Source organism: Lissotriton helveticus, chromosome 8 (assembly GCF_964261635.1).
Source record: "Lissotriton helveticus chromosome 8, aLisHel1.1, whole genome shotgun sequence".
Taxonomy (NCBI): domain Eukaryota; kingdom Metazoa; phylum Chordata; class Amphibia; order Caudata; family Salamandridae; genus Lissotriton; species Lissotriton helveticus.
The window spans coordinates 300,894,169-300,910,221 of record NC_136069.1 but is presented as its reverse complement, the minus strand read 5'-3'; the positions used below and the strand labels follow the sequence as shown (position 1 = coordinate 300,910,221).

Genomic DNA, 16,053 nt, shown 5'->3' with positions numbered 1-16,053 from the left:
ATGGCGGAGGGTAGAGTGGTGTATTGTGGAGAGTAGTGTGGCGTAGGGTAGAGTGGTATGGTGTAGACTGGCGTAGAGATTGGAATTGCATAGAGCGACGTAGAGTAGATTGGTTTGGAGTGGCGTATAGTGGTAGTGTGTGGAATGGTGTGGTGTAGAGTGGATTAGAATGGCTTGGGGTGCGGTGGCACAGTGAGGTCTCGTGGCCTAGATTGACATTGTGTGGAGTTAAGTGGAATGGCTTGGGGTGAAGTGGAGTAGCGTAGGGTAGTACAGTTGTGGGTGTAAGTAACTAAAACGCCCATGGAGATGGCTGGCAGGGTGAAAGCAACATAAATAAGAAGTAATGTGCCTGTGTTAAAGGCAGGAAAGCATATTACATGCCCAGGAATAATACCAAAATGCTTTTTAAAAAGAAAAAGAAGTGTGTTGCAAAATGGCAAGGAAGAAGAAATGATTGGCCCATGCTCAAAGGAAGAGCTAAAACTAGAAAGGAAGGTAAGCCAACGGGAACTATACAATTGAAAGATTGCAAATGAGAATGAACATGAAAACAATGAATGGTATGCTGTTGGCTGGTTGTAAGCCCACTGAATTGTAAACCATATGTCTTGCAGCACAACTTTTGCGCTGTGTAGTGGAGACTTAAAAGCCACTGAAATTTGCTATTTGTGATTCGCTTCACAATGCATAACTTGCAAAACATCACACACAATGCCCTGAGCATTTAGAGGGCTGAGGGAAGGAGAGAGATCGTTTAAAGGGGGCACATATTTGTACTTTTCCTTTCAATATCACACACAAAACCAAACGTGCCCCAGTGAGAGCTGGAAATCCACGAGTCATTTATTGACCTATTTCAGAATGGTTGTTTGTGTCCAAGTTACTGCAAATAGGACCTGGAGGGTGTTTCCAAAAAAGAACGGGATGTCCTCACATACCCCCTGGTGTCCTGCTTTATCACTGGCCATCCCACGCTCACTAGAGAATGCTCTAGTGACGGGCAGCCCTTGTCTTGGGCTGAGCGTCTGTCCATGGATCTAGGCAGCTAAAAACCTCGACTATGCGCTCAGAAATGAGCATGGGACTTCACTTCCCAGCATGCTCGTATGCAATTGTCAGGGGCGCCCACGTCCAGAAATGCACTGGTGCCCGCTCCGCGCATTAAATACCCGGTCTGCTGCAGTGAATAGTACCATTAAGGGGAGGGTGGGGGGTGCAGACGCGTAACTAGGTGCTGCCGCAGAGAGAGAGATCTTTGACGAAGTAAGACCGTTTACCCTGGCGCGTTCACCCACTTGTAGGCACACTCAGTCCAATCTGAGAACTCTACTTTTTGGCCTATTTATTTGTCCCCCCCCTACTTTCCAAAAAGTGTGTGACTACAAGGCTCCCCTCATCCCACTCCTTCATGAGGGGTGATTCTCCCGAAGTTAGAGTGAGAGATAGTGATATGTCTGGTGTGCGTGCAAACTCCACAAAGTCACCCCTTCACCTTGTGTTCATCGCATATGATTACATGTGAGCAGGAAATGACTGCAAAACGTTGTGAACCCAAATCAAAGAAAATTCCATGAGGATTAACCACAGAAAATTCAATATCATGGTTTGCGGCCGTCGGTATAGCACTGAAGGGGAAGCCCATATCTTCCTGTGGGAAGTATTGTGGAGGGTTCGTAAATTAAATGATTCTATTGTAACAGTCATTGAAAAACATGTCTCTAAATACAAATTGAGAAGACAGAAAAAGGCGAAGTCTTTATAATATTTTTTTTTGTAGAGCATCATTTGTTTTTAAATTTGAAATATTAATTGGACGCTTCTAGATTATGCTTTAGCCTGCTTGAGAATGTTTATCTCGGTTTTATATGGTCTTTAACTTGCTCTTTGCTTTATAGTGAAAAATGATGTTTGCAGAAAGGAGAAATGTGACCAGTCATGCGTAGAAGATTCTTGTAATGGAAATCCTATAGATAATGCAGATGATTCTCTAAATTTCGATGGAAATTATTCCAAAACTGGATTTCTGGAGGAAAGGTATGCACATTTGTCTTAAGCATTTTACACACATTTAATAAGTAACCAGTGAGCTTGTTAAATAGTGCCAAAGGTCTTTAGCATTTCATAACGTGTTGTTCTAGAACACACTGGAGAAGTTGAATACAGCTCTTTTCTTTTAGGTGGCTAGGGGTATTCAGTTAAAGCATGCATCTTAAAAATTATAATTTCTCATCTCCACCTTTTTTATGACAAACAATGAAGGTTGACACCTTAATCGTGCTCCCAATGAATCATTAGTTGCATCCCAAAAGGCACTCTTGGGATGCAACTAATGATTCATTGGGAGCACGATTAAGGTGTCATATATTCAAAGCGTCAGAGGTCGGGAGACGCTACCAAAAGAGCACCTAAGATTCACGAACGTTGAGCTTGAAACTACAATATTACCTACATTGTAAAATTAGGCAGTGCATCTGGAGCGCATTGGTTTTTAAACAATGAAGGTTGCACATGTTATATCATTGTTATTTTTAGTTTTTATTGTTAATTGAATGACTATAAAGAACAACTTTAAGATGAGCATGCCCACCAGAACTTATGGCCACTGCCCCCTCCGCCCCCCACGCCTACCCATGATCATTCACTTACATAACTGTGAATGCTGTCACATCTCAATTGCTTGGGTGGGCCAGTGCTCCAAAGCTGGATATTCTGGTGTATTGTGGACAGGTAAGGTTCCAATAGTTCGTGTTTAGGTATAGCAAGACTGGATTCCATAATTTATTAAATGAATGGGACTTTTTTGATAAATTGCATGCAATTATTTTCATGCTCGCTTGCGCTGCGTCACGGACTGTGAGCACGCAAGCACGCTGCTTCGCAGCACGACTATTCAGGCTAGGCCGCACCTACGCAGCTCCTCCGGGACTCCCCAACCGCAACGTTTACAAGCACTCCAGCTTTTAGCCACTATATTTCTCAGCACTTGTGCACCAAATTTAGTGCCCTACATGCGCTCAGCTAGCAAGATATCTTCAGGATTATTGAGCGACCGGAGGAGCTAGCTCAAGGAGCGGCCATCTTCCGTTGTGGCTAGCTCCGCCCCCTCCTATTTTTTCCAGTTTATGGGTCAAGAGCATTATAATTAGTTCAAGTATATAATTTAAGTCACTAAACCTACTGGTCTAATAAGTTTTTATGATTTTTCTAGAATCCTGTAAGGAGGAAACCAACTTCAGGGAAGAGACACAAATAGGAAACTGTGACAAGGTGAACTTGCTGGTTACTCTCAACTATGTACCAGAATAAATTGTAGGCTGAATATCAAACTATCTGCCTTAATTGGAAGTTAATCACAATGGACAAATGGGTTTTAGGCCTGGAAACATGCTATGATTGTGCCCCTGTTGAAAAAAGCTAATTCGGATCCAGAGGTACCATCTAACTTACGCCCTATCTCCCTTCTCCCTGTCTTCCCGAAAATCCTGGAGAAGCATATTAACGTCCAGCTTGCCAACTTTGCAGAGTCGCATAATGTCCTTCACACCTCCCAGTCCGGTTTCAGGGCAGGCTTCTCCACGGAATCAACATTGCTGGGTGTCACTGAAAACATCCGCCTACAGGTCGATAAAGGAGAAACCGTGGCACTTATTTTTCTTGATTTAAGTGCCGCGTTCAACACTGTCTCCCATACCATCCTCCTAAACACCCTTCAATCTTGTGGAATCACTGGCCTTGCACTCAAGTGGCTATCCAGCTTCCTATTGAATAGGACCTTCCAAGTTTTTTCCCCTACTGCTAGCTCCAAAGTCCATGTTTCTCAGTATGGAGTCCCTCAAGGCTCCATACTGAGCCCCTTGCTCTTCAACATATATGTCAGCCCTTTGGCTAGAATAGCTGAGCAAGCTGGGCTCACGGTATATTCCTACGCCGACGACACCCAGATCATTTTCTCACTTTCGGCCAACACTAATTACAACACCTCTATGCTCTGATCTGGGTTAACAAACATTGCCGACTGGATGCATGCCAATAAATTAAAACTTAACGGTGGGAAAACCGAACTCCTCCTTTTCGGTAACAACAAAACCCTCTGGGACCCTCAACATTGGCCGTCCCAGATGGGATCTCCCCCGCTTCCTGTGCAATCCGCTCGAAACCTTGGCATCATTGTCGATGACCAACTGACAATGAGGCAACAAGCGGTCAAGGTAGCCTCCACCTGCTTTGTCATCTTAAAATGGCTGAGAAAAATCCTGTGGATGCTTCTGCTGCACACCCAAAAAAATGTAATCCATGTTATGTTAATCAGATTTTTAGAGCGCTCAGCTGCCCCAGCAGAGGGGCGTCCCGGCGCTGTGTCCAACTTAAATGAAAAATAGGCAGGTAGCATGGAGCAGACAGAAGGGATTAGGTCAAGGGAAATAAATGTGTCTTGGTGGCTTTTCTGAACTCTAATAGTCCTTTAACTGGTAATGCATTCCAAAGTTTGGCTGCTAGAAGGCGGAAAGAGCGTCCGCCCGCTCGGCTTCGATTAATCTGGGGTACCCTAACCATGTTTTGTCCAGCCAAGCGTAAGGCACGGGTGGGAACATACATTTCCAGCAGGGTACCAAGCATTTTGGGGGTGTTATGTCGCAGGATTTTAAACGAGATACATAGAGTCTTGAATTATATCCGTTGGACTACTGGGAGCCAATGGAGCCTCCTGATGGTAGCAGAGATGGAACTGAACCGGGGCAGGCCCACTAAGGCTCTTGCAGCCGCATTTTGAATGCGTTGCATTCGGGCAATTTCTGCTTGGTTGGCACCCAGCAGCAGAGAACAGGCGTAATCCAGTCTGGACATAACTGTAGATTAGATAATAAGCTGTCTTGTGGCGGGAGCAAAAAAATTTAGAGCCGGTTTCAAGCTGCGTATTATGCCAAAGCGCGTGGCAGCAACTTTTTTCGTATGGGTACAAAAGCTGAGACCAGAGTCTAGCCAAACCCCCAGGTTTTTTACTTCCGTCTTAGGTGTAGGGGCTTTACCCAAAATATTAGGCCACCATTGGTCTCCCCATAGTTGGGTGTTCTTTCCGACCAGTAAGACCTCAGTTTTGATGGCATTCAGCCGGAGACAGTTAGATGTCATCGATTCTGCCACAGCAGCCAAGCCAGCCTTGAATCTGACCGGGTCAGGGGTGGTTCCTTCCGTAAGGGCAACCACCAGCTGCGTGTCGTCAGCGTATGAGACGATGTTGAGGTCCCATATTTTGGCGACCGCAGCTAGTGGTTGGACGTAAAGATTGAACAGGGTGGGGCTTAGTGCAGAGCCCTGAGGAACGCCCTGCTCAATAGCGTGCGCCCTGGAGAGAAAAGGAGGGGTAGAAACACGGAATGATCTCTCGGTCAGGAAGGACTTGAACCAAGCCAGGGCCAAATCCGTGACACCTGCTTCTTCGAGCCGGTGGAGCAAGATCTGATGAGAGACGGTGTCAAAGGCGGTACTGAGATCCAATAGGATCAGTGCCGCCGTTTGACCGTGATCAAGAGTGGAGCGAAGGTGCTCCGTCATAGCCAGAAGAGCCGTCTCTGTACTATGTCCGGCGTGGAACCCATGTTGCGTTTCGTCCAGAATGTTATTGGCGTTCAGAATGTTAGTCAGGATGAATTAACATGGGATTCAGCGATCTTAGCCGCCCAGGGAAGCAAGGAGATGGGTCTGAAATTTTCCGGTTTCAGAGGGTCTAAGGTCGGTTTTTTCCGTATGGGAGATACCCATGCCTGTTTCCATTTAGCTGGGACAGTGGCAGATGAAAAAGAGGTGTTAATAAGACTGTGCAGCGGGGCCAGGCAATGCAGAGAAGATTCTCTAAACTGGGTAGGCCTAAGAGGATCATCCGGCGAGCCAGACTTAATATGCCCAGTTAATTTATTGAATTCTTCCCAAGCCCTTCTAACATCACGACTGGATTATGGAAATGTTTTATATCTGGGCGCAAGTAAAGACGTGCTACACAGGCTACAGGTTGTACAGAACTCCGCTGCTCGATTGCTCTGCAAACTCCCCAACAGAACTGCCACCTCAGCCTCATTACGTGACCTCCACTGGCTTCGGATTGACAATCGTGTCAAATTCAAAGCATTGTGTTACATGCATAAGATTAACTCTGGTGAAGCACCTCAGTACTTAAAGGCCTTGGTACACCAATATTGTCCCCCCCCAGCCTGCTTCGATCCTCTAACCAGCACAAGTTCCAAACCCCTAGGATCAGACAAGTCAGAATGGGTGGACGCTCCTTCTCCTATCTGGCCCCCTCACTCTGGAACTTTCTTCCCTATCATCTACGCACTGAACAACATTATCCCAAATTTCGTAAAGACGTAAAAACGTGGCTTTTTAATCAATAGTTCCCTTTCTTCTATTGCCTTGATTCTCCTTTTCATCTTTCTGCGTTTCCTAGCGCCGGGAAACCTTCGGGTAGCTGTTGCGCTGTACAAATGCAATAAATAAATAATAAATAGGCCTCCGACCCGGTTATCCACTCTCCATCTTACAAAGGGAAATATTTACCATGCTCAACAAGGGTGCGACAGAAAGAGTACCTTGCAATCAGAGTGGAAAGGGGTTTTATTCCTGCTTCTTCTTGATCAAGAAAAAACAGGAATCGAGACTTATTTTAGACCTGCGGAGGTTAAACAAATATAGAAAACAGCCATTTTGTATAGTTACACTCCAAGACTTCCTCCAGCTCCTGAACCATGGAGACTACATGATGACCCTAGACCTTCAGGATGCTTATATTCATACTCCCATTCACCCAAAGCATTGACAATTCTTAAGATTCAGAGTAGCTGACATTCACTGTTCGTTCAAGGTCCTCCCATTTGGCCTTGTCAGCTCCTTGTATTTTCACAAAATGACTAACTTTAGTGGCAGCTCGCTAAAGGCATAAATAGTATCAAATTTTTTCATACCTCGGCGATTGGTTAGTCAAAGTCTCCACATGCTAGGAAGCGATCAAAGGGACAATGGCTTGTCTGATTCTATTCAGGAACCTAGGATTAACTCGAAACCTGCAAAAATCTTCACTTCGTCTATCAATGACCATAACGTTTTGGGGAGCTATTTTAGAAATTCAGGACAAAAAATATCTCTCAGACCACAGGCGAACCAGGCTGAGGCTAATAGCGGAAAGGTTGATTGTAATTGTAAAATTGTAAAAATTATTTATAAAGCGCTCGGACACCACTGGTTTCATGGCGCTATAGGACAGATAAACTCAGGGGGAGGACAGGGAAACAGGAAGCAAGTGATCAGTCCTCATATGCTTGTCGGAACAGGTGGGTTTTTAATAGTTTCCTGAAGGGCATGTAGCAGGTGGTTGATCTAAGTTTGTGGGGGAGAGAGTTCCAAGTTTTGGGAGCCAGAAAAGAGAACCCGAGGTCGCCGTGTTTCTTCCGCTTAAAGGAAGGGACTGAAAGAAGGTTGTGGTGCAAGGAGCGCAGGTTACGGGAGGGGACGTAGCGATGAATCCTAGCAGTTACAAAAGCAGGGCCATGGCCAGTCAAGGATTTGAAAACGATGCAGCCAAGTTTGAAAAGACCACGTTTCGTCACTGGTAGCCAGTGAAGCTTTTTCAGTATGGGGGAGACATGTTGATGTCTAGGTTGACGAAATACGAGTCTCGCCGCTTGATTCTGCACCAGTTGTAATTGGCGGAGTTGGTAAGCTGGGATACCAACGTAAAGAACGTTGGCATAATCAAGACGGGAGATAACCAATGCCATAATAACCAGTACGAGGGCCTCAGTGGTCAAAAACCTGGAGATTTTTCGAATTCGTCGTAGTTGGAAAAAACATGATGAAGTAACTGCCTTGATCTGGGATACCATTGAGAGATCTTTGCTGATGATAACCCCTAAGCTCTTTACAGATTCAGAGGGGGAGGGAGCGGGACCCCAAGATGGTGGCCAAAAATTGGGGTTCCAGGGATTGAGGGGGCCTCCAGTTAAAACTAGCTCCGTTTTGTTGGGATTCAATTTCAATTGGCTTTGGGACATCCATTCTCCAATAAAGGTCATAGTAGACTGAAAATCGGCGATGGATGTAGGTCTGGATTTAAGATTAAAGACCATTTGAATATCATCAGCGTAGTTGAAGATAGTGACGGGATAGTTATGTAAGGATTGAATCAGGGGTTGCATATACAGGTTGAATAAAAGCGGTGATAGGCCCGACCCTTGAGGTACCCCGCAAGTTAGTTTCACAGGGGTGGCCGAGAAGGAAGATAGGCGAACAGCCTGGGAGCGGTGGAATAAGAAGGATCTAATCCATTCTAGCGCTGTGCCCCGGATGCCGGCTCTGCCGACACGGTCGATCAAAAGGGTATGATCGACCGTGTCGAAAGCAGCCGACAAGTCCAGGAGCACAAGTGCCTGGGGAATGTTGTTATCAGCTCCCTTCCTGAGCTCGTCCATCACAGCCACAATAACAGCCTCGGGCCGAGTGTCCCGGCCGGAAGCCCGCCTACTGGGGATCCAGAAACTGGGAAGACTCAATGAAGGCGCTGAGACAATTAGTCACATGGGCCTCTAGGATTTTGCTAAGAAAAGGGAGTAGGGAGATGGGGCGGAAGTTGCTCAATACTAGAGAATCAGCATTGGGTTTTTTGAGAATCAGCGTTACTGCGGCACATTTAAAAAAGTCAGGAACAATCCCAGTGGTCAAAGAGCTGTTGAGTAAAGAAAGTGGGGGATCAGGGCAGGCTTGAAAGGCTTTTTTTAAGACCTCAGGGGGGCAACTGTCATTTTGGGATCCAGAGTTTACTCTATTTAAGAGGGCCAGAAACTCTGGTTTAGAAATAGGGGGGATATGGTCTAACACCAGTGGATTTCCAGAAGTGGATTCAAAGAAGGTCTGTTTAACTTTGCTTATTCAAGTCCCTTCTCTTCATGATTCCATCATGCATTCCTCTAGTGTCATTTTGCTGGCTTCAAAAATGACCTCTGCAAGAGGCATTGGACAAACAATGGCTTCAAGCCAACAGTTCTTTTAAGGACATCATCCAAATAACTCAAACCACGAAGAAGTGTCTAACTTGGTGGATTCAAAATGACCACCTTTCCATTGGAATGACCATCCTACCTCAGATGGCCGATTGTGTGGTGATGATCAATGCCATACTAGAGGGATGGGGCACACACCTGCAGAATTGCAAATCAAAGAGAAATGGGCTCCACAACATACAAATCTCCACATAAATCTGTTGGAGTTCAAGGCAGTTGCATTGAAATTGCTGGCTTTCCTTTCCCAGAATCAAAGGACCGTCAGTACTAATACAAACGAACAATACCACCACCATGAAGCACAGTTCACTTTGCAAAATCCTTGAACTTTGCAGTCCGAGAAAGAAAAGTAATTGTAGGTGTCAACTGACTTTTGACCCCTGCCTCTGAACACAGAATAAGTATGACCAGATGAAAACAAGATTTAAAGACCTCATTATTGCTCCTTCACTTTGTGAGGGAGCAGAACACCTGTAGTTTGTCAGCTATCCAGAAAGGGCGAGTAGGCTCTAAATATAGCTTGTCCTGATAAAATCTGACTTACCATAGTGAGTGGACGAGTGGGGACCGGCAAAGAGGACTGTGCCTTCTTTGCCCACTTGTGGGAAAAGAGCTCCACTTGTTCCTGTACAGAAGTGACTCACAGGGCTTGTTGGCTAGCTTTTTGTTAAGCTTTACAATCCCCATAGGCTAAATAACCCAGCACTTCTCAAGATCTGCGCAGGAACGCCAGCCTGCCGCTGGTTAGTCCTGACCTTCCCAAGGTGTCCCTGAGGCCATGTGACTTGCCACGAAGTCAAGGTGGATCCTGGTTCCCAGAAAGAAATGCATTGCTTACCTGTAATCAAGCGGTGGACTTGCTGTAACTGGGAGACTTGTGGTGACTGAACTTTCAATGGACTCCATGAGTGCATCATGGGAGATCAAGCCCTGGGGCAGGAGAAGACCCCCTGAAGTTCATAGATGGCAGGATGGCCCCAGGAAACCGTAATGCATCTCTCGTTAGTGTTGTCAGCAGTTTCAGCTTTTCAGTATTCTGCATCCCCAGCATCAGAACTACTTCTTGGCTGGACAGTGGTAAAGAAAAAAAAGACATTGAGGGCCCTTAGACTGCTGGAAGTTACGGGTTACTGTCTCCCTAGACCTGAGTGGTCCATGTGACTGGCCCTTCACCCTATTTAGGCAGCACTAGCCAGTTGGCTAGGAACCACCCAACTACGATTGATTGCATCTTTTCAAAAAGAATTTACTTACCATTGAAAAATCATATCTCCAGATTACCTTGATGGATTGTTATTGTTTTGATGTCCAATTTAAGATAAAAATTCACTCTATTTTTTATAAATTGGTGTCAGATTTATATTGTTTTGTTTCTCGCTTATTGGCTGTTTTGGCACTTCTAAATGCTGCTCACTTGTCCCTTTGATTAATCTTGACTGATCTTCGCCACAGCTACCCAGAGCTGAGCTAAGGGTTTTTAAACCTAACTGGACCTGATAAAGATTGTGACACTATTGCATGGTGAGGTCTCCCAACCACACCCCTTGTGAGCGAGCATACCTGGTTCAGTATTTAATAGCATATATTCAGGTCTGCAGTAGTCCTTATAACTGCCTTGTAAATTCCAGTCCCTAATCTTAAATGAGGTAAACTGTACCATCAAAAAATGCTGACTAGTTCAACTTAATACCCAAGTTGTAGGTGGTGCTAACAGACACAAACCTCCTTGGGTTGCAAATACAAATCTCATCCATGCATGTGGAAAAAATGATGAGACTGTTCTCCCTACACTTAAACATAAAGCTGTCTTGAAGTAAGTCATGAACAAAACTATGGTACCTGAATGGTGCTCAATTTTACTATTTCAGTCCACCTTTGGACTAGTCTTCTTGTCTGTTTTTCCTCCTGCAGGCCAATCGCACCAGGAATTAAGGAACAAAAACAGTCATTTGAGGAGTTCCTAGAAGAACAAATGAGATTGGAAGAAAGGAGACTAAAGCAAAAAGATCAGCTGCAGGTAATAGCACACATTCTACAAACAAAGTGCACTTCAGCAAGGCTGGTCTAGCATTTTTTTTTGGGGGGGGACCAGTTACCAAGTTGCTTTATAATGCAGATCTCTATATTTTACTTGCTATTATTCTTTAAGTAAGGCAAAGTATAGTGAAGAATATATTTTATAATTTCCAAAGATGGGCCAATGTCAGTGCCAACCAGCAGACTTTTGGTATACACTTGTGTGGCATTAGTTTGATTGGTACATCTCCTTGCACAAGAGTATAAATCTATGCTTAACTTAGGCACATAAACAGCTGAGCAGAAAATGCTAATCTCTCAGGACCTCATTAGCACAGTTGCCAAGAACATTAGCACTAGAATTCCATTTACCACCAGGTATGGCCATATACTTTAGAAGCAAATGCTATAAACTGAGGAGAAAGTCTGACCTCCCCTTTTATGGAAAGAACCTGTTTGACCCCTTCACTGATGAGGTCCCCCAGCTGTGCATAGAGGGCAATATGTTTAGTGTCAAGATTTTTGGGAATTTGAAAATCGGAGACTCCTTCCTCAGGCATTTCTTTACTCTTTCTTAGTAGGTTCATTTCCTCTTTGGATGGGTTGCTTGCCGGGCCCCACCACAACGTTTCCTTCTCGCTGCAATATCACTGGCAGTACTGTACAACGCTGGACTCTTTTTTTACTAAGCACTGTCTGAAACGTCTCTCCCTGAGGTTGCTTGTCTGGGTCTATGCCCAGAATTTCACTGTGCTGTGCAAGTGACTGCTGTGATGTCCAAGGTCTGATGCCCCTCATGTGACTGAATCTCACTAAGGCCCAACACCCCAACATTATCATTCACAACTGCACAGGTGGGTGGTTGCCATTCGCTATTCCTAGGTACGCCAACATCCTAGTTGTTCATGATACCACCCTGTCCCGGAGGGGTTGGGACTTGTGGGTAATCAGCCACTAGGCTGTCTTGGGATGCTTTAGAAAATAGAAACACAGGTGCCTTCAGGAGAGGTCTCAAAGAAGGTTTAATGGGGATATATGTCTTTTTCATCGGAAAAGGCAGTCCACTGATAAACAAGAATACTCCAGGGCTTAAATCATAACTGGCTTCGTTTCAGCTCAAACTTCCGGGGTCTTGACAGGCGAGGTGATGCTGTCCCAGGGACGTCTCTCTAGACTTCCTCCACCGGAGCCCAAAAGAAAAGGAAAGTGGGGGTCAGATAACCGTAACGCTTTCGTATGTTTTACAGGGCCGGGGGTGAAGACACAATTCCCATGCAAGGTGCTCGTTACACTCAGTCTGGGGAGAGGGCAGTGCTCGTGCAGAGGGAGGGGGGGAAGTAAGGGCGGTGCTCCTCACTCACGGGGCTGTTTCCTCCGCCCGACCCAACCCGCTACCCGGCCACGTACCTCTCGGAGCCACGCTCCTCCCGTGGGATCGTGGCTGGGCGATGCGTTTTGTTGTTGGCCTCCTGGCTTGCCGCTCTCTCCGCGCTCGAAGTCTCTCCTCTCGTCCTCTCCTACACTCGTCTTCACCAGGGAAACGCCTTCCTCCGAGCTCCGGACACTTCCTGCTTTTTGCTTGCCGTCCTCGTCGGTGGGCGGAGTCTCGTCCTCCAGATACCATTCCTTAAAGGGGCCGCTGCCTCGGACATCGTCGGTCCCGTCGTCCTCGGGCTCAGCCGTCCAGGTGCATTGTGGTAGCTGTGGGGACAATGGGCACGGTGAGAGAGGGGTGGCGGACCACCAGTCCTTAGGTCCAACCATGTCCGGTCCGCCCGCCCCGTCACACACCCCCATCTCTATTCCTATAAACCCCTGCCAACATGTTTGCTGCAGTACTTTTTAACAACACCTTTGTGATGGGAAAACCTTGTGCCAGTGCAGCGGTGTGCCTCATGGGGTTTGCATGTGATCCCTGAGATCCGAGGCACCCCAAGGACGGGGCACTTCCTGCTCATGCCCACTTGCATCAAATTACGTCTTTCTTTAGCACCTGAAGCTGTAGGGTTTTGTTGACTGTTGCACTGAAGAGAAAAAAGTATGAAGTGTTTTTCTAGAATCTAAAGCTGATTCTGAGTTGTGCACGGAGTAATGAGAGAACAGTGTGTGAGTTGTACACATTTCAAGGCAGATGAGTAGGTGAAACTGCCTTGAGCATGAACAGGCTGGACTGGGAAGAACTATTCGATTTTATAAGTCAGTTTGGGGAAAATGTTAATGACCTCATTTAGTTAACTTGCACTTGTTGTTAGGAATCCATCCTGAAAGTAGATTTCTGCTTGAGAATAAATTAGAACTGGACAGTGGCACTGCCTCCGAAAATACGAAGGCTGAAGAGGTGTTAACAGTAGCAACGTAGGAGAGATGACTGGGGAAATGGATGGGAGCAGATTGCAACACAATGGACTGCCTTGCAGCTCTTTTGAAGTCTACGTCCCAAATGGGGTGTCTCATGAACTGAAAACATTCTTTCCCAACGCCAACCTAAACATTCTGTTGGCTCCAAGAAATCGATTCCAACATGTGAGAGAGGTTGCTACCTCATTCCAAGAGAGGTGTGTCTGAATTGGAACACCAGGCTCCTGAACATGGAGTAAGGCTAAGGACCTCTTGAATAAGGGACCTGGGGATATTTACAGTGAATTGGGAACTGAAGTGCTTATTAAGGCAGTGTATTTGGTCAGAAAGTTGGTGACAGGATTGGGTGTAGTGAACTGACGTGTGCCTAGCATAAGACTGGAACTACACCACCACTGACTCCTAGGAACTGTCTCAGACTTGAGCAAAACATCAAGAAGAGGAAGACTGTGCCCAAGTGCAGGGGAAAGAGGACTGAAGGACTACTGACTACTGCTGGCTCTGATGGATTGGAGACGCTCTCAGATGTCCTCCTATTGCTATTAGAGGTACTCAAAATGCAAAAAAGCTCTGCTCTGACCAGCTGTTAGTGGAGACAGTCTGCTATGGAAAAACATTTATTTCCTAGAATCCTGTCATGGGACCAGAGTGATCTATAAGCAATGCGAAATGACTTTCCCAACATCAAGACATATTGGTTCTGGCAGGTGGCAGGGGCTGAGAGCCTTATCTTGATCTCAAAGATGTGACTGGATTCCCACCGAAAAGCATGGAGAAGACAGGAAGCATTGGGGTTTACCAGTTTGGAAGTTTACTGAATCTCCTCTGACATCCTGGCCGATATGAGGAGGAGCAGTTCTCTTGCAGAGGATCCTCAATAATGGTTCGAAGCACTGAATTGTCCCGTTTATGGGCAGGATCCTGGAGCACTTCCCAAAAATTATACTTAAAAATATATACCTACATATATGCAAAGCATTTCCGTAGACAAGTGCCTTTAAATAGAAAAACAATTATTTGCAGCATTTTTGTAGGCTAAGAATAGCCAAATTTAATTTATCTTTCATTTTAGAAAGCAGTCAATGAAACCAAAAATGTATAAGAAACATCTTTAACATTTCCCACCTGTTTAACGTAGAGATCTGGATGGGTGTAAAAAATGTCAACATTTAAACCAACGTTTGTCAACGAGACCTCCTTCAGCACCAGTATCGTGTCAAACACCCGAAGGTACCATACAGTTGAAACCCCAGTACACATTAACCCACCTTTGATGTTGAGATACAAGGAGTGATCTTCCCCGCCTCCTTCAACGTTGACCATTAACTGTAATGGGGTAACCCTGTAAACCTCAGAACCTGGGCGGGTAGTTAAACAAAATACAATGGTTCTGTCGGAAGGAACATTTTAATTGAACACAATACTTAATATTAAACACTGACCACAAGCACAAAAGGAAAAAGGTCAAAGCTTTTTTTTTTTGTATTTGAACTTTTTCAGAGATTTGAGTTATACATTGAATCAAATATGCTGTCCAAAATACATAAAACACATGGACTGGGAATACAAAAGAAGTCGTGACTGGTGACTGGGTGTTTACAAGTGATAGAACATATATACATAAAAGAAAAAAAAATTCTTCTTTTATGTATATATGTTCTATCACTTGTAAACACCCAGTCAACAGTCACGACTTCTTTTGTATTCACAGTCCATGTGTTTTATGTATTTTGGACAGCATATTTCTCCAGATCCTCCTACTTCACTGGTGCCTTTGACATCTCCACATCTTCCAAAGCCACCGGTATTTTTTCAACCTTTGAGTTCATCTGCTCCTTCCACCCCCCTGAAGCCAAAAAGCTCACAAAGGAGTATAAGAGCAAGCTGCAAAACTCTATTGGTGAATGTTTAGATCTAGTTCCAGATACTGCAGATGATCCAGCAAGAGATCTACTTCTTGTAGGGTTATCACAGGCGTAGGTGCACAGTCACTCTTTCCCCTCCCTCCCCCACCCCCTCTCACTTTTTCTACCTTTCTCTTTTGGTTGTCTATACCTTCCAACTGTTTTTCAATCAGGGATTTTTCCTCACGCTGGCTGACTCTCTGCTATGGACATCATTTACTACTTTCAACTACGTTCTTGTCTGGGGTCTAGCCAAGTAGAATATGCCCATGCCTACTCCCACAACTTATACCTCTGGCATATTTGGAACCTTGCATCACAGAACAACTTCCAGACCTCTTTAGCCTCCAGTTTTTAGCCAAATTGAGCCTGCTATGTAGTTATTCCTGACTTAAGCGTCAGTGAAATCTGTTCCTTCTAGGCTTCAGAAGTCGAAATCTCTAGACCAGGATCCTCTATTTCTCAGTGCAGACCCAACCCCCAGATTCTCAGTGCAGACCCAACCCCCAGATTCTCAGTGCAGACCCAATTCCAGATTCTGTCATTGTATCTACAACCAAAAACCCTATGCTGGAGCACCTGCCTCCATTGTTTTTGCTGATGAGGCACACAAATGTATAGGCTCAGTTGGCAGGAAGAAGTGTGGCACGTCAGCGACAGCAATGAAGTCTGCCAGTGCCTCAGCATTGATGGACTGTTGTGATACAATAAACTGTCATGGGATT

General features: G+C 45.3%; 1 protein-coding gene across 2 annotated transcripts in view; it reads left to right on the top strand.

Annotated features, from left to right (window-relative positions):
* CPAP (centrosome assembly and centriole elongation protein) overlaps window positions 1–16,053 on the top strand; it is a 442,941-nt gene that overhangs the window by 85,961 nt on the left and 340,927 nt on the right. For both annotated transcript variants that reach the window (XM_078657064.1, XM_078657065.1), the window contains exons 5-6: window positions 1,899–2,037; window positions 10,962–11,067. In XM_078657064.1, the coding sequence (XP_078513190.1) occupies window positions 1,899–2,037; window positions 10,962–11,067 (245 nt within the window). The remainder of the gene's footprint in view (window positions 1–1,898; window positions 2,038–10,961; window positions 11,068–16,053) is intronic.